General features: G+C 46.5%; 1 protein-coding gene across 1 annotated transcript in view; it reads right to left on the bottom strand.

Annotated features, from left to right (window-relative positions):
• Positions 1–18807, bottom strand: part of Bsdc1 (BSD domain containing 1) — a 28072-nt gene extending 9265 nt beyond the window's left edge. The window contains exons 1-7 of the mRNA XM_036178415.1: positions 18660–18807; positions 12346–12513; positions 10267–10321; positions 7769–7884; positions 7306–7374; positions 7057–7135; positions 5804–6268 (exon numbers count right to left, since the gene is read on the bottom strand). Of these exons, the coding sequence (XP_036034308.1) occupies positions 5804–6268; positions 7057–7135; positions 7306–7374; positions 7769–7884; positions 10267–10321; positions 12346–12513; positions 18660–18755 (1048 nt within the window). The 5' untranslated portion in view covers positions 18756–18807. The remainder of the gene's footprint in view (positions 1–5803; positions 6269–7056; positions 7136–7305; positions 7375–7768; positions 7885–10266; positions 10322–12345; positions 12514–18659) is intronic.
• Between the last annotated feature and the right edge of the window lie 2655 nt (positions 18808–21462).

Below are 21462 nucleotides of genomic sequence, written 5' to 3'. Positions count from 1 at the left end.
GACACAAACTTGCAATTCTAGCACTTGAAAGGCAGAGGCACAAGAACCAAGAAAGAATTCAAGCAAGGCTCAGGCTGTAGAGATGGCTGAGCAATTAAGAATGCACACTGCTTTTGCTGAGGACCTCAGTTAATTTCCTTAGTACTCATGTCATGGGGCTCTAGGGGATCTGACACCCTCTTGTGGCCTCTGCAGCTACATGCATTCATGGACACACACACACACACACACACACACACACACACACACACCCCAAAAAAAATCAAAAGTAATAATTAAAAAAACTAAGGGCTCAGCAGTTAAGAGTACTTGCTGCTCTTGCAGAGGATCTGGGTTCGGATCCCAGCACCCACATAGCAGCTCATATCTATCTATAAATTCAGTTTCAGGGAATCTAAGCCATTATTCTGGCCTCTGCAGGCACTAGGCATAGATGTGGTACACAGACATACATGCAAGCAAACACACATATAAAATAAATCTAAAAATAATAATTAAAAAAAAAAATCCCAACTCATTCTGCTGGGATTAAGGGGGTGCATCACCACCACCTGACTTGAGACCTTTTCTTAAAACAAAACGAGAGGAGTGGATATAGCTCAGTCAGTTCAATGCTTGCCTAGTGTGCACGGTTGGCCTCCAGCACTGTGCAAACTGCTCATGGTGTCACACACCTGTAACCCTAGCATTTGGGAAACAGGTAGAAGCAGAAGGATCAGACGTTCAAGGTTGTCCTCAGCTATTTGGCAAGTTTGAGGCTAACCTGAATGAGATAATGTCTCAAAAATAGTATATCTAGAGGTCTGGAGAGATGACTCAGAGGTTAAGAGCACTGGCTGCTCTTCCAGAGGTCCTGAGTTCAATTCCCAGCACCCACATGGTGGCTCACAGCCATCTGTAAAGAGATCTGATGTCCTCTTCTGGCATAAATTTGTACATGCATATATATATATATATATATATATATATATATATATATATATAAATCTTAAAAAATAGTATCTAGCATTTGTAAAGTCCTGGGTTCAATTTCCCCCCCACCTCTACACATGTCCACTGTTCTAGTCTAGTACCACCCCACACAGAACCTTCCCCCTCTACACTATGTCCATTGTTCTAGCCTAGTACCAGACCCTGGCTCCCCTCCCACACATCTTAGGGGGTATCATATCTCCAGGCTAAGTGTGTGGAAGTGTGCACAGAAGAATGGTTGAGACCATTAGTATTATTTCCTATATGTCAACTCTGTACAGCCTCCAATTATTACTTTTCTTATCGTCTGCTTTGCAGTCCATTCCCAAATGGAACTGTAATTCTTTGTGAGTATGTGTATGTATATGTATGTAGGCCAGAGGATAACTTTTGAGTATCAGGGATCATAATTTTAATTTTTCAAAGAGTTATTATTTTGTTACTTTTTTTCTTCAAGACAGGGCATCTCTGTGTAGCTTTGGCTGTCCTAGAGCTTGGTCTGTAGACCAGGCTGGCCTCGAACTAGTTCACAGAGATCCACCTGCCTTTGCTCTTGAGTGCTGGGATTAAAGGTGTGTGCTACTACGCCTGCTCTACAGATAGATTTATTTATGTATTTGTTTGTTTGTTTTTTGAGACAGGGCTTCTCTGTGTAGTTTTGGTGCCTGTCCTGGGTCTTGCTCTGTAGACCAGGCTGGCCTCCAACTCACAGAGATCCACCTGCCTCTGCCTCCCGAGAGCTGGGATTAAAGGTGTATGGGCCACCACCACCCTGCCAGATATATTTTTAATCATGTATTTGTGTGTCAGTGTGTGGGTTTATGCGTGTGGTTGCAGTTACTCACAAAGACCAGAGGAGGACACCAGATCCTCCTAGATGTGAGTGCTAAGAACTGAACCCAGATCCTCTGCAAGAGTGGTATGTACTTGTTTTTTTTTTTTTTGTTTTTTTTTTGTTTTTGTTTTTTTTAGCTGAGGATCGAACCCAGGGCCTTGTGCTTGCTAGGCAAGTGCTCTACCACTGAGCTAAATCCCCAACCCAAGAGTGGTATGTACTCTTAACTGCTGAGACAACTCTCCATCCCCACAAACCTTAGTTATTTTTCAAGATTTATTCATACCTATTCATTTACTCACATACTTTATGTATATGAGTGTTTTGCCTGTATGTGTGTATGTGTGCCACAGCACCTGAATACACACAAGCATAACAAGACTAAAATAAATCTTAAAAAAAGGAGGGGGAAGCTGAGCAGTGGTGGCGCACGCCTTTAATCCCAGCGCTCGGGAGGCAGAGCCAGACAGATCTCTGTGAGTTCGAGGCCAGCCTGGGCTACAGAGCAAGATCCAGGACAGGCACCAAAACTACAGAGAAACCCTGTCTTGAAAAACAAAAGAAAAAGGGAAAGAGAAAAAAACCACCCCTCCATGACCACAACCTCAAAGGGTGGCCATTCCACTCCCATCCAGCCTCTTGCTGGATACTCTTCCTATAGACAATTTCAGTGTTCAAAGGGATCTTCCTGCTGAGTTCAGGGCTGAGCGGCTTCTTAATTTTAAATTATTTTTATGTCTATCTACACATATCTGTACACAGCACGGGTTCTTAACTGCTGAGCCACTTTTCCATCCTTGTAGATTTTACCAGTAGAAAAATAGGGACCTGCACTGATCTGAGAGGGCTCTGTGAGAGTCTAGTGAAAGGCATATCTAGAGCTTAGCACCTAGAGGTGTAGAGGCAGAAAATACTCAGAGAAGCTTACTTTTCATTATCACTATGTTGGTTAGGTTTGTTTGTTTGTGGGTTCATCAACTTGATACATCTAAGGTCAGGGTAATAATCTAAGAAGAGGGAACCTCAATGGAGTAACAGCCTCATTCACACTGCGGGCATTTTCTTGGCTGATGATTGATGTGGGAGGGCTTAGCCCACTATGGATGGGGATACCCTAGGAAGGTGGTCCTTGGGTAAATAAGAAAGCAGGCTGAGCAAGCCAATAAGCAGCACCACTCACTCCATGGCCTCTGCATCAGCTCCTGCCTCCAGGTTCCTGCCTTGAGCTCCTGCCCTGGAGTCAGTGATGGACTGTGACCTGGACATATAAAATGACATAAAACCTCCCCCACCAAGTTGCTTTTGGTCATGGTATTTCCCACAGCATTCGAAGCATTCTGTGATAGCCACCACCGTTTCCCCAAAGCAGGGCTCTACCAAAGTAGCTCCCCTGGTTGAGGTCTATCTAAACCATTTCCATTTATGGAAGAGAAAGCCAATGCTTAGAGAAGAGTAGTTAACTTTTCTAAAGTTCCATGGCTTATGAGCGCAGCTGGAGTTTGTCCCCAGATCCCAGCCTCTTTTCTGCAGCTGAGGCCAGCTTAAGATATTAAGTTTTCAATTGCTATTTAAGAACCTGCTCAGACTGGGCGTGGTGGCGCACACTTTTAATCCTAGCACTTGGGAGGAAGAGGCAGATGGATTTCTGTAAATTTCAGGACAGCCTGGTCTATATAGCAAGCTCCAGGCCAGTAAGGAGTACACAATGAGACTGAGCCTCAAATAAATAAATAAATAAATAAATAAAAAAAACCCCAAACAAACAAAAGAGAACCAGCTTTCCCACTATTCTGTCTCCCTTACCCAGGAGAAGTATGGGAAGGGGCTTTAGTCACATCCCCTTCAACTCGTCCCCTCAAGCACCTGCCCCAACTCTCCACCTGTCTCCTTGCTGAATCCCTGCTGACGCTCAGAGAGTCCTCCTTTCTCTGAATGCCTCCAGTATCAAATCTGTCCCATACTTCTCAGGTTTCATCACAAAGACTGTCCCTGCGGCCCCACCCCCCAATGTCTCATAAAGAGCAGGCAGGAGCTCAATGGATGACCTCACTGAACAAAGCCTCACAGAAGCACTGTGTTAGAGACTGGAAACCTGGAAGTTTCTGTCAGGGAGCAGGGTGGGGCTGTGGTGAGCCATTTACCAGCTTCTGCAGCTAACTGTCATCACGCTGCAGGCCAGACCTCACCTGAGGGGCAAGCTTTATGGCAGCATGTCTGTCAAAGGGTGACAATCTGCAGCGGGATCTTGGGAGACACAGAAAGCTGACAGTTGTACCTTCCTTGAATTCCTGGAGTCGAAAAGTCTCCAGTCTAAGACTCCATTACACAGATACAGCTCGGGCCCTCTATCGAAGGTGGCTCACGGTTTGACTCCATGGTTCATAACGAAGCTTGGAGAAGCTGACTTTCCCAGGCTCCATGAGGAAGAAGACTTCAAACAACACACAGGGATCCCCAATGGGGGCAAAGCTGAATTGCTTAAGACTAGAAATGGGCCAAGTGTATGGTAAGGGCATGATCATGGACTCAAGGCAGACACAGAGCCGGGTCTGAAGCTAGGCTTTGCACTTCTCAGTCATCTTAATTTGAAAAAGTTAATTAACATTTCTAGACATCATTTTTCTCATCTATAAAATGAAGATAATAATATGGACCTGATGCTGGGTGGTGGTGGTGCACGCCTTTAATCCAAGCACTTGGGAGGCAGAGTCAGGCGGATCTCTGAGCTCGAGGCCAGTCTGATCTACAGAGCGAGATCCAGGACAGCCACCAAAACTACAAAGAAATCCTGTCTCAAAAAACAAAACAAAACAAACAACAATAATAATAATAATATGGACCTGAGAAAAGGGATCAAAATCATGTGACATTTAGCATAGGCCTCCCATTAACTTAGTTTTGTTGATTTTAAGAACCCTACCATGTTGGGCATGGTGATGATTCATTCCTATAATTCCACCACTTGGGAAGCTAAGGATCCAAGAGTTAAAGGCCAGCCTGAGCTATATAGTGAGGTCCTGTCACAGAAAGTCAAAGCCAGGAGCTTGAGACATGGCTCAGAGGTTAAGAGCACTGGCTACTTAGAGGACCTGGGTTTGATTCTCAGCACCTACATAGTAGCTCACAACTGCCTGTAACTCCAGTCCCAGGGGAGATCCAATGCCTTCTCCTGGACTCTGTGTGGTGGCTGGATATAACTGGCCCCCATAATCTCATAGGGAGTGGCACTATTAGGAGGTGTGGTTTTGCTGCAGTAGGTGTGGTCTTGTTCAGGAAGTGTGTTACTGTGGGGCGGGCTTTGAGGTTTCCTATGGTCAGGACACTGCCCAGTGTCTCGGTCGACTTCCTGTGGCCTGCTAATCAAGATGTAGCTAGCACTGCATCTGCCTGCATGCTACCATGCTTCCCACCATGATGATAATGGACTGAATTCTGAAACTGTAAGTGAGCCACCCTTATTAAATGTTTCCTTTATGACAGTTGTCGTGGTCATGGTGTCTCCATAGCAATAGAAACTCTAACAAAGACATACTGCATGGTGGTTCTGTCAGAGCACTGACTGCTCCAGCAAAGGACCCAGGTTCAATTCCCATCAACCATGTAACGGGTCATAGTTGTCTGTAACTGCAGTTCCAGAGGACCCAACACTCCCACCCAGACATACATGCAGGAAAAACACAATCTATATAAAATAAAAGTAAATTTAAAAAGACACACTGCATGTAGATGGTGCACACAGATACAACAACAAAAAGTCAAAACCAAGCCAAACAAAAAGACCCCAACAATTTCCAAATGCATCCTTCAAAGACCATGTAAATGTCAGCTAATAAAGTAAGTTAATAGATACACAGCTTTCCCCGGTTATCACAAATGAAGTCTGTCTGCTCCTAGGATCATGACAAAGGACACATGACAAAGGACATCGACAGACATGGTGGCGGCTCTTGCTTGCCCTGCCCATACAGCCCACTATACCTAGGCCTCCAGACCTACCTTTCTTGCCATTGTTGGAGGGTGTAGACTTCCCACTATCTGAGTTCAGCTCGAATACTCGTAAGTCTGTGGGCACCTCCTCTCTCAGGGTCTCTACTCTGGCTGGCGGCCTGGGCTCTGGGCCACTGGCTCGGCCTGCAGGGGTGGGAGGCTTGGAGGGAACTGGGGGTCCTGTTTCACCCTCATCCTCAGCCAGACTTCCTTCTTCCAAAGACGCCTCAAGCAGCTTTTGGGACAGATCTTTGGGCAGCACTGGTGCCTCAGGTACAGCAGCAGGATTGGCGATCTGTGTCACAAGGGAGACGCTCTCACTGCTCTCTGATGGGGTCACCTCTGCAGGGGGCTCCACTGGAGTTTCGTCATGAGAACTCTGGGGGCCAGGCCCATCTTCAGGGGATGTGGAGGTTTTGGTCTCTTTTGGAATCTTTGCCTCTTTTGGAGACGGTGCAATGCCTTCAAGCTCCTCTACAGAGAGAAAGGTAGGGAAAAGGAGGAGTGTAACCCAGTTAGCCCCAAGACAACCTTGGAATGTGCACACCCTGACCTTTCTACTACAGTGAAGACTAGCCTATGCCCCTCAGTGCTACCCAGCACAGGTTCATTTGCAGACATTGCCTGCTAGTCAGACTCACCTATACCGAGGCCAAACTGGGCAGCTAGCAACACAGCCCGAGACAATGAAAGACAAGGCCTGGAAGTGGATCTGCTCTGGGTTCAGCCCAGACTCTGTTCCATCCTATGAAAGCCAGTACTTATTACTTTCAACTTGTTCCCTAATTGTTGAGAAGGGACGCTGGCTTCTGCTAAGGGCTACCCACACATTAAGCTCTTAGTGGAGGTTGGACATACAGTATAAGTATTTAACACATCCTGATCTACATTCTTGTCTTTTTTATTTTATCTTGAGATAGTCTTGCTATGTAGCCCTGGCTGACCTAGAACTCACTATGTAGACCAGTCTGGCCTTGAACTCATAGACATCTGTCTTCCTCTGCCTCTTTAAGTACCAGATACTGGAGCCACAATCCTACAGTCTTATGTAGAAGGGGGTGAGGGGAGAGAATCTAGATTTTCAGTGTGCTCCTCAATAACTATGTAACAGCAGGTACATGTGTGACAGTCTGTCCCAACTGGCACATGTCATTTCTGTATCCAAACTCTGGGTCCCACAAGCCCTGTATGGGATGTTTTCAGGCCTTCTAGAGTAGCACAGACAAGCTTGTCACCTGCCATTTTACTTCAAGGCCTCTTACCTTCTTCCTCTTCCCAGCCAGGCTCCTCAGAAATACTTTGGTCAGCCCGCTGCTTCAGGGCGTCCCTCCGGGCCCGCTCCTGAGTGTGGGAGAGTAATGACCAGGAGGTTAGGGCACCCTGCTCTCAGGCCCTGGTCCTGACCCTAGAACCCTTGGCACCCCCAGAAAGGACTACAGTCTTTAGCTCCTTCTTTCCAGCCTGCTTCCCCCAGGGATGGGTCAGGGGTCTTCCCAGGTGGCCCAGTATACCTGTTCAAGTTGGTGGACTTTATAGAAGTACCGGTGCCAGAATTCCGAATGGGAAACAGCCGCTGGAACCTGGAGGAGGAAATGGAGGTGAAAACCTGGGAATGACATGACGTGTGGAGTCCTAATCAGTCTGTTCCCAGCCACTCTAGAGCACAGACACGGGAAGTGAGTGGCTTTGCAGTAACCGTCAAAGCCCTTCCACCCCCTTTAACTCACCCAGACCCACCTTCTGCACCCAGCTTGACCAAGGAAGGAGAACAGAACTGCCATAAGACTTTGCTGGTCTTTCCATTTCTCACCATTCTGACTGCCAGAAGCCTGGCAGATCAGCCTCTTCCTGGCAGCTTCTTGGCTCAGTAAATGGCCCATCTGGCTCTACAGGGATTCCCACTACACATACCCCCTCCCCACTTCCAACACCTCAGGCTTGGAGCCAGCTGAGTCCTGCTGGCTGGGCCCTCACCATCTTGGTGTAGAGGGCCCGGATGGAGGGGCTGCCTACAAGGAGCTCTGAGATCTCCCCCTTCTTCTCCTCCAAGCAGAACTGGGAATGCCAGGCGTCAAACAATTCCGGGGGCCCTGCAGAGGGACAGACGCTGACGGTCAGTTCCCTGTGTCTAGGAAAGAACACTAAGACTAGAGAAAACACTTAAGCCTAGACTTGAACAGTAAAGAGAGCTTGAGGGTTGTTTCCAAAGCCATTTTATCCAAGGGGAAAGAGTCAGGCAAGGTGAAGGAAGGGTTGGGTGGGTTCTTCCAAAACCAGGATCTCTAGAAAGGACCAGTCTCCAAGATCTAGCTCTGTTGCCACGTCAGCCCTGTGCACTGGCCACTGACATGCTTTCCCCCAGAGCCAAGGGCTGTGTCTCTGTCCTGCCTATGCCATGTGACAGGAGCCTCTCCTCCTCCCCTTTGGTCCCTTCCCTCCTCTCCTGCTTTATTTTAGTCCAGGTCTGCCAGGGCTCCTCCTTTTCTTCTCTTTGTTTTTTCTCGGGAGTCTCCCCTAAATCACTGTGGCCCCTTCTGACAACTCTTTCTTTGTAACCCAGAACCCACCCTGGGCCCCAGATCCAACTGCCCTCATGACACCAGCTCATGTCTGCCCCCACTCGGCTACTGCGGGAAGCCAGAAGACATCCAGCTCTTTCCTGACCTCCCTGTCCTGATTCTCCTTCTTCAGGCTCTCTTGTCCCATACTTTCCTCTCCATTCTCACCTCTGACATGGGGACCCCTGGGGACCCCAACATCACTTTCTCATCTTTGTCTCATCCTTTACAACACAGCCTCACAGACTACTTTACAAAATACAAAATGTGATCACTTTGGGCCTCCAAATTCTTCAATAGTCCTCTACAATGTGAGCTTTTAAAGCTAGGGTCCACAGAAAATCTTCAAAGATCAAAGAATCCCCACACTTGTACACATACACATATACACGTGTGTGTGTGTGTGTGTGTGTGTGTGTGTGTGTGTGTGTGTGTGTATTATGTTTTTGGCTTTGTTTTTTGGGCGTGTCTCACTACACAGTCCTGGCTGGCCTGGAACTTGCTATATAGACCATGCTGGCCTTAAACTCCTAGGGATCTGCCTGCCTCTGCCACCCAAGTCATAAGATTAATAAAGGCACGCACCACTATGCCTGGCTTTGAATATAATATTTTATAGAGAAAGGGCTCATCATTTCAATTATTTTTTTCTTTTTAACTTTTCTGGTATTGGAGATTGAACCTAGCACCTTGTGTATGCTAGGCAAACATATCCTAAGTCTTTTTGTTTTTACTTTGGTACAAGGTTTCGCTAAATTGCCCAAGTTGGCTCTGAACTCATTATATAGCTCAGCCTAGTCCCAATCTTTCAATTCTCCTGTTTCGGCCTCCAGGTAGCTGGTATTTTAGGAGTATGCTACTGTACCTGCCTGTCAACAGACTTTTAAAGACCTCTGTGACTAAAGAAAAGTCCTTCCTGACCAAACACTAGCTGCTGCTTCTGACACACAACCCCCCCCCCCCAACCGCCACCTTCCCACCCCTCCACCCCCAACCACCCCCCCACTCCCCGACTGCCACCTTCCCACCCCCACCCACCCCCACCCCCCGGCTCCCCGACCCCCCCTTCCCACCCCCCCCCCCCCCCCGCCCTCCCCACCCTCCCGGCTCCCCGACCGCCACCTTTCCACCCCCACCCCTCCACCCCCCACCCCACCCCCCGACCGCCACCTTCCCACCCCACCCCCCACCGCCACCTTCCCACCCTCATGGACTTAGTGTCACCAAAGAGCTCCCCATTCTCTCTGGATTGTTTGGTTGTTTGTTTTGTTTTGTGGTTTTTCCAGACAGGGTTTCTCTGTAGTTTTGGTGCCTGTCCTGAATCTGTAGACCAGGCTAGCCTCGAACTTACAGAGATTCTCCTGGCTCTGCCTCCTGAGTGCTGGGATTAAAGATGTGCACCACGACCGCCCCGCTCTCTCTGGGTTTTTAAACACACTGCTGCCCTTGCCTGAATAATCTTCCACTCCTAAACATTGCTTCTAGGCTCAATGGCTAGGTTAGCTGGGTACCCACCATGCTGCAGAAGGAGCCCACCCCCTCACCACCTCTGCTTAACCCCTGGTCTCCATTCGCTCTCTTTGCAGCCTGGTTCTGAAGGAGTGGGCAGCTTGAAGGCCTAACTCATTTCCAGTCTCTAGTTTCTAGCATGGGCGTAATGGACAGGAACCCAGTAGGGATGGCAGACAGGGACAGAGGACAAGCGACTTAAGAGCAAAGCCTCTTCAAGAGACAGAGTTCGGGTTACAATACTTGAGATTCAGGGAAGAAAGGAACCAATAACCTACTGCATAGATTATAAGGTAATACAGGTCCTACTCTGTTCCCAGTACACAGGGCTAGAATAGAGACCCTACAGTCTATATCTTCTCCATCTACCTGCCCCACAGGCTCACCCCCACTACTACCCCTCACCATCCGGTTCGTTGCAGTACGTTGCCGGGTCTGACTGCAGACTATAGAGACGAGCCTGTAAGCAACAGAGAAGAGAGATGCAGAGAAAACCACTCTGTGCACAGTATCAAATCAGCTACAACCCAGCTTCCCCTTGTTGGTTGCCAAATCCACAGGGCACTTATTAATGATCACAGTGGCACTCAGCTAGTCCCCAAGACCAAGACCCTCAGAAAAATAGTCTCTTCTCCAATATTCCAACCCTGAGAACTAAGAAAACACAGTAAGCAGTTTATAAAATTAAATATAAAACTTCCAGAATAGCTGGGTGGTGGGGTACGCCTTTAATCCCAGCACTTGGGAGGCAGAGCCAGGCGGATCCCTGTGAGTTTGAGGCCAGCCTGGGCTACAGAGTGAGTTCCAGGACAGGCGCAAAGCCATACAGAGAAACTCTCTTGAAAAACCAAAATAAATACATAAATAAAACTTCCAGAATATGTGAAATTTTAAAAATGTCAAACACAATTATGTTAATAAAATCCAAACTTAAGGGTAAAATCTGAGATAATGTAATTATCCCCCAATTAAAATCCAAAAAGGCTGAGCATGGTAATACACTTCTTATTAACACCAGCATTTGAGAAGCTGAGGCAGGCTGATCTCTGTAAGTTTAGGGCCAGCCTGATCTACATACTGAGTTTCAGGCCAACCAGGACTATACAGTGAGGTTATATCTCAAAATAAATAAATAAATACTTTTTAAAAAATCAAGTAACAATGCTGGGTAGTAGTAGCACATGCCTTTAATTCCAGCACTTGGGAGGCAAAGTCAGGCAGATCTCTGAGTTTGAGGCCAGCCTGGTCTATAGAGTGAGTTCCAGGACAGCCAGGGCTACACAGAGAAACCCTGTCTTGATAAACCAAATCATAATGATGATGACCATGATAACAATTTCATTAATAATGTCTTGCACTGGGATGTGATTCTATGGTGGTACACTTGCTTAGCATGTATAAAGCCAACATAGCAGGGAATGGAGTTAGGCTCAGCCGAAGAGAAAAGAAAAGCAAACCTCAGAGCCACTACCAAATGCACTGTAAAGCTCTGCTCCACTAGGGCCCCAGGAAGTCCAACTTAAGCGAACAAACAGAAAGGCTCTCCTTCCTCAGCCCATCCAGAGCATGGGCTGTCAGCATGGGAACTTCAGCAAGTGAGTTTTAATGATGAGTCATTGTGATAACTTAGACTCTTATCATTTAAGATCTCCAAATTCTGGCACATGTTAGTAAACAGAGCCAGTAATGCAAGTTTGGAATGGTAATCCAGCGTGATAAGATGCAACAAAGACCTGACTTCCATGATATGACCCTTGAACTCAAGAGACTGACCATGAAACTGGAGACAGAGATACTAACACGCTGCTCTAGTTGCTGTTCATGACTGGTTCTGACTGGTATGTTTATTTCCAGTGGAAATTAGTCTCCCCCGCCACCTCTCCCCAGACAGGGTTTCCCTCTGTAACATCCCTGGCTGTCCTGGAACTCGCTTTGTAGACCAGGCTGACCTTGAACTCACAGAGATCTGCCTGCCTCTGCCTCCTAAATGCTGGGATTAAAGGCATGCACCACCACCACTTGGTGGAAATTAGTCTTAAAGAACCCAAATATGAAACAAATTATGCCCCAAAGATGTTCTTCTCAGCGTCCTTACTCACTATGGTTGAGAGCTGAAAAGAGTCCAAATGTGCAACACCAGAAAGTGATGGGACAAATCATGCTGTTTATACTAACTGGCAAGAATTTTAAATTATTTAATTTATTTAGATTTTTCCGAGACAAGGTTTCTCTGTGAAACAGTCCTGGTTGTCTTGGAACTCACTCTGTAGCCCAGGCTGGCCTCGAACTCAAGAGAGATCTGTCTGCCTCTGCCTCCTGAGTGCTGGGATTAAAGGAGTGCGCCACCACCACCACTAGCCTTTTTTACTGATGTTCTCCAATTATACAAATTTGTCTAAATTTTTAGCCTGAACACATATTCCTTTTGTATGAAAGGCTGGTAGATAAAGCTTTGAATTTCTAGCAGAGGCTGTCAGTGAATACCTTGGTGCCATCATATGGCTCAGCTGTGCCAGAGGGTGTGCCCATCAGGGTGATGACATCACAGTCGATGGTTTTGTCTGCTGAGGGGGCAAAGGTGTCTGAGATCACCCCTAAGAAGTCAGATAAACCCTTCTTCATTTTTTCTGTCGCCCCCGAGGAGCCTTCCGTCTGCAGAGAAAACCAAAGGAAGACAGTGTCCTAGGAGCAGAATGCAACCTGGGGTTTAGAGGGTGAAGCAGTACTGGGAGAGAGGAGTACTCTGTATGAGGATCTGACACACGCTTGAAATCCTTCTCCCCATCTCACACTGGAGGAGGTAGGTAGAGCCCTCTAGCCCCAGCTGGGATGTTGAACAGGGCCAAGGTAGGCCTGAAGAGAGCTTCAACTGGTTGTTACATCAAAACATCAAGGTACACTAGGCTGACCAGAACTTGGCAGTAGGGACAGGGAGGCAGCTCAGTTAGAAGTGCTCACTGGGTGAGCATGAGGACCTGGGTTCAGTCCTTCACTCTCATGTAACAAGCCAGGTGTGTTGACAAGAGCTAGGGAGGCAGACAAGCAGGTCCCTGGGGCTTGCTGGTCTAACCTAACCAACAGGCTTCAGGCAGTGAGACTGTCTCAAGAAATAAGGTGGTGGGTACACAACCCCTGAGGTTGTCCTTGGGCTTCTAGATGCATGAGAACCACACAATCACATGAACCACACATATTTTCAAGACCACATGAATATGTATGCATGTGCATGTGCACATTGACACACACACTATTTATTTATTATTTTTTTTAAACAGAGATAATACCAGTACACACCTGTAATCCTAACACTTGGCAGGTTGAGGCTGTAAGATTTTTAATTTTTAGGTCAGGCTTGGTCACATAACAAGTTTTAGGTCTGCCTGATCTACAAGCAGGATTCTGTCTCAAAAAGCAAAATCAGTACTACATTTTGTATGAGATTTTTGGAGTCTGGCCTGCCTCTCAGCTCACCATCCATGCCAAGCAGAGGGCGCACTGACACATGATGCACTGCTGGTGCCTCCAGAAGGTTCCTTTGCAAGTCTTCTACTGTCTCCTGTCTCCACAGAGGCCAGAAGAGGGCACTGAATCCCCTGGAATTGGAATTCAGGTGGTTGTGAGCTGTCTGACATAGGTGTTGGGGATAGAACTTAGGTTCTCTGGATGAGTCCTCTCTCCAGCCCTAGTAATATTTATTCTTGACTGAGCTGCAACCTAGAGTCTACTATAGTGCCTGGTACACATGTTGCCATAAGTATATAATCATATTTGCTGAATGGAAAAAAAAATAAACCAATGAAATAAGTGATGCTTGCTACCAGCTATACTCACAGTAGTCTATCAAGTTACAACTTGTCATTCATACTTTTGGACTGGATTTCAGACACCATCTTGCTTCATAGCTCAGGCTGGTCTTGAATGCTCAAACCTCATGCCTCAGTCTCCTGAGTGCTAGGATTACAGGCATGTGCCATCACACCCAATTTGTCATTTGTGATTATCAATAGCTACAGTAAACAAGAAGGATTTTTTGGTTGTTGTTTTGTTTTGTTTTTCAAGACAGGGTTTCTCTGTGTAGTTTTGGTGCCTGTTCTGGATATCGCTCTGTAGGCCTCAAACTCACAGAGATCTGCCTGTCTCTGCCTCCTGAGTGTTGGGATTAAAGGTGTGCGCCACCACTGCCCAGCTCACAAGAAGGATTTTATACACTCAATAAAGTAAGCCTGGCAGAGAAAACACCTAAACTGTCTTCTTTCTTTTCCTGTTTGCATTCTTAACCTCTTTTGCCTTCTCCTCCCTTCCTTCCCTTCCTTTTCTCTTTTATGAGAGGGGGCTTCATTTATGCTGCCCAGGCTGATCTGAATGTCTAGGTTCAAAGATCTGCCTCAGCCTCTTGTATGGGGAAAACATGCTACCAGACCCAAATCAAAATTTATTTGTTGGGAGTTGGGGATTTAGCTCAGTGGTAGAGCGCTTGCCTAGCAAGCACAAGGCCCTGGGTTCAGTCCTCAGCTCTGGAAAAAAAAAAGAAAAAAAATTTTATTTGTTATAACATGACCTCTACTAATCTCAGGATGACTGATTTAGCTAGACATCAAATGAGGAAACTAGTTTGTTTCAAGACTAATGGAAAAACTATACATAAAAGCCAGTATGTAGCCAGGCGATGGTGGCACACACCTTTAATCCCAACACTGGGAGGCAGAGGCAGGAGGATCTCTGTGAGATCAAGGCCAGCCTGGGCTGTTAGATAGAGAAACCCTGTCTCAAAAAGAGACCAAAACAAAAACAAAACAAACAAACAAACAAATAAGTCAGTGTGTTAGCCAGGAATGGTGGATCATACTCACAGTTCTAGTACTTGGAAAGCTGAGGAAGAAGGATTGCTATGTGTTTGAGACCAGACTGAGCTACGCAGTGAGATGAGGCCTCAAAGCCACCAAAACATACACTCACACTTTATACTGTGCTGGCTAGTTTCATGTCAACTTGACACAAGCCAGTCATCTGAGAGGAGGGGGCTTCAACTGAGAAAATGCCTCCATAAGATCAGGTTGTGGGAAGACTACAGGGCCTTTTTTTTTTCCAGGTGGGCCTCGGAACTCACAGAGATCTGCCTGCCTCTGCCTCCTGAGTACTAAGTACTGGGGTTAAAGGTGTGGGCCATCACTGCCCAGCATGTAGAGCATTTCTTAATGACCAATATGTGAGGGTCCAGCCCATTGTGGGTGGGGGCACCCCTGGGCCGGTGATTCTGAGTTCTCTAAGAAAACAGCCTGAGCAAGCCATGAAGAGCAAGCCAGTAAGCAGCACCTCTCCGTGGCTTATGCATCAGCTCCAGCCTCCAGGTTCCTGCCCTGACTTCCCACAGTCACGTGGACTGTGATTGGGATATGTAAGCCTAATAAACCCTTTCCTCCCTAGGTTGCATTTGGTCACACTGTTTTATCCCAGGAATAGAAACCCGAACATACACTAATTTTAAATCTAACTCCTGGGCTGGAGAGAGGGCTCAGAGGTTAAGAGCACCGACTGCTCTTCCAGAGGACCTGTCTGTAACTCCAGTTCCATGGGACCTGACACTCTCACAGAGTATATATAGGCAGAACACCAGTGCATATTAAATACATAAATAAATTCTAAACCAAAAAAAATCTAACTCCTACACTAACAGAAGATTTGATTGTACATCTCAGATTAACAAAGCAGAGCCATGAGAATATAAATTGGCACAAGATAAGCATACTTGCAATCTCAATTTAAACATCTATTGTTACTGTGTGTACTGTGTGTGGGCTTGTCTGTATGAAGTCAGGTCAGAGGACAACTCTGGGTTGGTCCTCCTCCTTTTACATGGGCTCTGGGCACTGCACTCAAGCTGTCAGTCCCGTGTGACAAGACTGCTATGCCATCTTGTTGGCCCATACATGTGTACATTTCTAAAATGTTCATTATTTTGGGGGTCAGAGTCTCACATAGCTCAGGTTGGCCTCAAATTTACTATGCTGCAATGCTGAAATTACAGATATGTGCCACTATGCCTAGTCTGTAGGGCTTTGTGCACACTAGTTGTAATGGTTACTACGGATTGCCAACTTGACAAGATGGAGAATCGCTCAGGAGGCAGGCCTCTGAGCACACCTGTGAGGGATTATCTAAACTAAATCTCCCTCTAGGCATGTGTGAAGGACCATCTGGTTTAGGTTAACTGAGGTGGGAGGATCCACCATTCCGTGAGCTGGCACCCTAGACTGAGTGAAAGGAGGAAGTGAGCTGACCTAGCAGCATCTGCTTCCTGACTTGGAATGCACTGTAACCAGCCACCTCCTCACGCTCCGCTGTCATGACCTCCCCATCACAACTGACTGCACCCTCAAACTGTGAGCGGGAATAAGCCTTCCTAAGTTCCTTTCACCAGCCATCTGATTACAGGAATGAGACAGGTAACCAATACACAGCACTCTAATGAGCTACAACATCTCCAGCTTCTACTATGAATATTTTCTTTTCTTTTTTTAAGATTCGTTGTATTTTCTTGGTGTGAGTGTTTTGCCTGCACGTGTGTATGTGCACCCCTAGAACTGGAGTTACAGATGGTTGTGAGCCGCCATGATGGTGTGGGAACCAACGCAGGGTCCTTTGTAAGAGCAGCAAGGGTACAATGATATGAAATCACAACATGCCCCCATGGTTGGGCATGCCCGGCGGACCTAGACACTTCTGCCTAGCTATTTCCAGTTCAAAATAGCCATTTCCGGATCAAAACGTCTTGCGTGACCAGGACCCCGTGGCTTTGTGTGGTTGTGTAAAGCTCTCAGCACAACCATGTGGTCTACACGCATGCGTGGAGTAGCCTAGAAGCCACATAAGTCTGTGTACACAGGCGCTGCCCAGCCTTTATAAGCCGGCGCCATATTCCCTGACTTCACGTCTTCCTCTCTTGGCCACGTGTGTTTCTCACAGGCCTGTTCACATCTGTCTCTTTCTTTCCTATCTTAATAAAACTTTTGTTAGTGGATTTGTCGTGTTTTGTGACATTTCCTTGCAGGTTAAGAGCGCCGCCAAATAACTAACATACTCAACTACTGAGCAGTTTGTAATGGATATTAAAAGCCTAAAACTATACTTATCCTTGACCTTTCCAATATTGCATAATAAAATATCAGGGCAAAAGGCAAAAGCTTAACAAGAATAATGTTCACTGACGATCTGCCCAATACCAGAAGTGCACTAGGAAACAGGCTTTTAAAATTTGTCTGACTGATGACCAGGCCACTTAGGACACTGTAGAATAAGGCCTGCAATGATTTAAGAAAGTAAAGGTACTGGAGAGCCAGCTCAGTAGTGAAGTCCAGAGGACCTGGGTTCCATCCCCAGGACCCACATGGTAGCTTGTAAACAGTTCCAGGGGATCGGACACCTTCTGCCTGCCATAGGCACTACATGCATGTGATACACAGATATACATGCAGGCAAAACACCCATATATATTAAATAAATAACAAGATAATTTTTTTTTTAAGCTGAGGATCGAAATCCCCAAGCCCTTCGAGATAATTTTTTAAAAAGTCAGTTAAGAGCCAGGCATGTCGGTACACGCATCTGGAGTAAAGACAGGAGAATCGGGAGTTTAAGGCCATCCTCTGATACATAGCTGAATCTGAGACGAGTCTAGGCTGAGATGTGACAAAAAAGAAAAAGAGAAGCCAAAGGGTTAAAAACTATAGTAGTCAGTGCTGACGAGAAGGCTCAGTGGCTAAATGCACATGTTGCCACCCTGACGGCCTAGGATCAGGAGAGAAGCAACTCTCTCTCAAGAGTTGTCCTCTAACCTGACACACGAGATTTATTTTCAAAATTATATTCAGTTGGCCCCAGGGGTTTTTTTCTCTCTTTCTTTTTTTCTAAATCTATTTATTTATTATGTACACAGAAGAGGGCACCAGATCTCATTACAGATGGTTGTGAGCCACCATGTGGGCGCTGGGAATTGAACTCAGGACCTCTGGAAGGGCAGTCGGTGCTCTTGACCTCTGAGCCATGTCTCCAGCCCGGCCCCAGGCTTTATGTTTTGGTTTTTTGAGACAAGATTTCTCTGTGTAGCCCTAGCTGTCCTAAAACTCACTCTGTAGACCAGGCTGGCCTTGAACTCAGATCCACCTGCCTCTGCCTCCAGAGTGCTGGGACTAAAGGCATGTGCCACCCCTGCCTGGCTAGTTTTTTTTCTTTTTCTTTTTTTTTTTTTTTAAAGAAAGTATACATAGGGGTGTATTAACAATTTAACAATAGTTAAATTAACCATAGTTGGGGCTGGAGAGATGGCTCAGAGGTTAAGAGCACCGGCTGTTCTTCCAGAGGTCCTGAGTTCAATTCCCAGCACCCACGTGCTTGCTCACAACCATCTGTAATGAGATCTGGCGCCCTCTTCTGGCCTGCAGGGATACATGCAAACAGAACACTGTATACATAATAAATAAGTAAATCTTTAAAAAAATATAACTATAGTTACCTTCATGGGAAGGGATTTTGGGTATCTCTTGGTTGGACTTTTCTTTTACACACACACACACCACATTTGTTTACCTGCATTTTCTACAATGCATTATTTTGCTAAAGAAAAACATTCACTAAAACAATATAGACATGGAAAAACTACCATTCTATAGCTTATTTGCTTGACACACAACACCTTCCAAGTGGCAGGAAAAACAATCACCTAATGAGGGAAAAGCTGGGGGTCCCCGCCAGGGTCAGGGCAGGCCAGACTGGGGGTGGCACTCACGGCGGGGAGTACTCACAGCCAGCTTCTCCTTGACCACTCCGGCTGTAGCTGCTATGGTGCAGGCTGTGTCATGCTGGACCACCTGGGTAAACTCTGCCAGGTCCCGCTTCATGAACTCCAAAGCTTCCGTGGACTACGGGGACAGAGAAGAACGGCAAAGCTAGCAGACACATTGTGCCATGTGTCTGGGCTTCTTCAGCCCCAGACAAGATGTGGAAGTGTCAGCTGACCGAAGAGCCAGGGCTTGGGAATAATGATTACTTGTGCCAATTCCACGGCCTGGGTTACCTGGCAGCAGAGAGGGAAACACCTGCTGTTTAACATAAGGCACTCATAAACCACATCCCAGGAGTGAGCCTCATGTAGTCATTGTTCCCATCAAAGGCCTCAAGAGCAGAGTGACAAGGTGGAAGAACACATACAGATTTTCCAAACAAACTGAAAACTTGCTTTGATACGTTTTAAGCCCTATCTGCTTGAAATTTTAATAATATGATAAAAGGTATGTGATGTATTATTTTTAATTTGTTTTTTTGGTTTTTTGAGACAGGGTTTCTCTGTGTAGCTCTGGAGCCTTTCCTGGATCTCGCTCTGTAGACCAGGCTGGCCTCGAACTCACAGAGATCCGCCTGCCTCTGCCTCCCAAGTGCTGGGATTAAAGGCGTGCGCCACCACCGCTGCCCGGCAATTAAAAATATTTTTGAGACAGTGTCTCACTTTATCCCTGGCTGACCGGGAACTCATTATACAGACCAGGCTGGCTTGATAGAGATCTACCTGCCTCTGTCTCCCAAGTGCTGGGATTATGGACACCACCACACCCAGACAATATATATATATGTACGTGATTTTTTTTTTTAATTCCAAGGATGGATTCTCCCCTCAGTCTTGGTTCCATTGTTTCAGGTTTGGTCTATCCATTAGGTTTTTTTGGAATGAATGATATCTGCTCCTGTCTAACCAACCTGTTTTAGAGCTAGCTTGAGCCAGCTGGTCCTCAGCTGCCTCCCATGTCTGTCTTGCTCACAGCACGCTCACCAACCCCAAGATGACTTCCCGAACCATCTGTGCTCACCCCACACTGCAAGCAAGTCCTCTCAACTTACATGACTCAGTCACCTGAAATTTTGTTTTGAGAAGGTTTCACGATGTAGGCTGATCCTTCTACCTCCACCTCCCTCCTGAGTGCTGCACATCACGCCCAGATTACAGATCTGCACCATCATGCCAGCCAAAGCATGTTTTTGAGTGTTCTGTTTTTTAGTTTTTCCTGCGATGGGCTTGCCGGCTTTTAACTGGCCTGGCATGACTGTGTAACAATGAGGACCCACTAAAGGGCTGAAGCAGGTGGGATACAATGAGATTTTCCTGTTTGTTTGTTTCTGCTTTTTGAGACAGGGTTTCTGTGTGTAGCCCTGGCTGTCCTGGAACTTGTTCTGTAGACCAGGCTGGCTTTGAACTCATTCATAGAGATCCACCTGCCTCTAAATCCCGAGTGCTGGAATTAAAGCTGTGCACCACCTTTTCATTTTTAATATGTCACTCTAGTGATCGGCATAGTTTTAGGCATTCAGAGTCAAGGTGACCACAGGCTCTCTGGGTAAGTTGCCCAGTGAGAGCTATCCTTAAGCACCAAAGGCTCTAGGAAAAGAAACAAGAATAGCCCCCAAGGGGAGGTGATCCACAGGGAGTCTGCAGAATACACACAGTTGTGAGCTAAGGACAAAGATCCTCAGAGCCCCATCTTTAAAGGGCAGGCAGAGACACTCGAGTAAAGTTTCAAAAAGTGGTGGGGAGGGGCACATGTTAGTGTCAAGTGCTGCAGAAAGTTCCAGAAAGATAAGGGCTCAAAACTACCCAGTGGAGCTGGCAAGTGAGAAACAAGTGTGACTACAGATAAGTGTACAGTGGTGGCTTCAGGGGTGGGGAGAGAGGGGACTGAGATCAAGCTTACTGCGCTCATATTTTTAAAGTATGTGAGACTGTTTAACACAGACTTGAGGGGAGAGTTTCTGAAGTCAAAGGGAAGAGAAAAATAAAAATGAAAAGGTTTGTTGGGGAGTGCCCAGACTCTGTTAGACCGGGGCAAGATGCACCTGTGCCTTCTCTAATGTGTGTCTGTGCATACAGGACAGGAGCAGGGAAGAAGCAGAGGAAGGCAGATCACACAGCCTCTCAGAGCTGTGGGCTCTGGGGCAATGCTAAGGATCAGGATGGGAAGCAATGGAAAGGGAAGCGGCAAACGAGCAAGGAAAAGGGAGAAGGAAAAATCGGTGATAGTGACTAAGTTTTACCCATAGTACTTATTAAAAAGAGTGCTGCATTTGGTCCTTAGTGCTCTATATCCTTTAATCCTCATGACATCCCATTAGATAGGTATTATTTCACTTTACAGGTGAGAAAATGAAGCCTAGAAAGGTTAAAAGGCTTGCCAAAGCCAAATGTGGTGCTATGTGCCTTTAATCCCAGTGTTCCAGAGGCAGGTGGGTCTCTGTGAGTTTGAGGCCAGCCTGGTCTACATATGAGTTCCAGAGCAGCCAAGGGCTACATACACAATGAGACCCTGTCTCAAAACAAAACAAGCCAACAAAAAATAATAACTTGCCCAAGTTCCCATAAATGTAAGTAACTAAAGGGAGAAATTAAGTCTTCTCTTTCTGAGAAGAGCCTTGAAACACACAGGGAGCCATCAGGTAACACCTACTGAGCGAACAACACACTTTCTTTGCAGGAACATGCTACTTCGAGAACTCATAGTAAACTTTAGTGTAAAGGCCTCCCTCTTCGTCTTCAACAAAACAGCTCAGGAAATTCCCTCA

This window comes from Onychomys torridus, chromosome 2, assembly GCF_903995425.1.
Source record: "Onychomys torridus chromosome 2, mOncTor1.1, whole genome shotgun sequence".
NCBI classification, from domain to species: domain Eukaryota; kingdom Metazoa; phylum Chordata; class Mammalia; order Rodentia; family Cricetidae; genus Onychomys; species Onychomys torridus.
The sequence above is the reverse complement of the archived record's forward strand: the minus strand, read 5'-3'. Positions and strand labels throughout refer to the sequence as shown.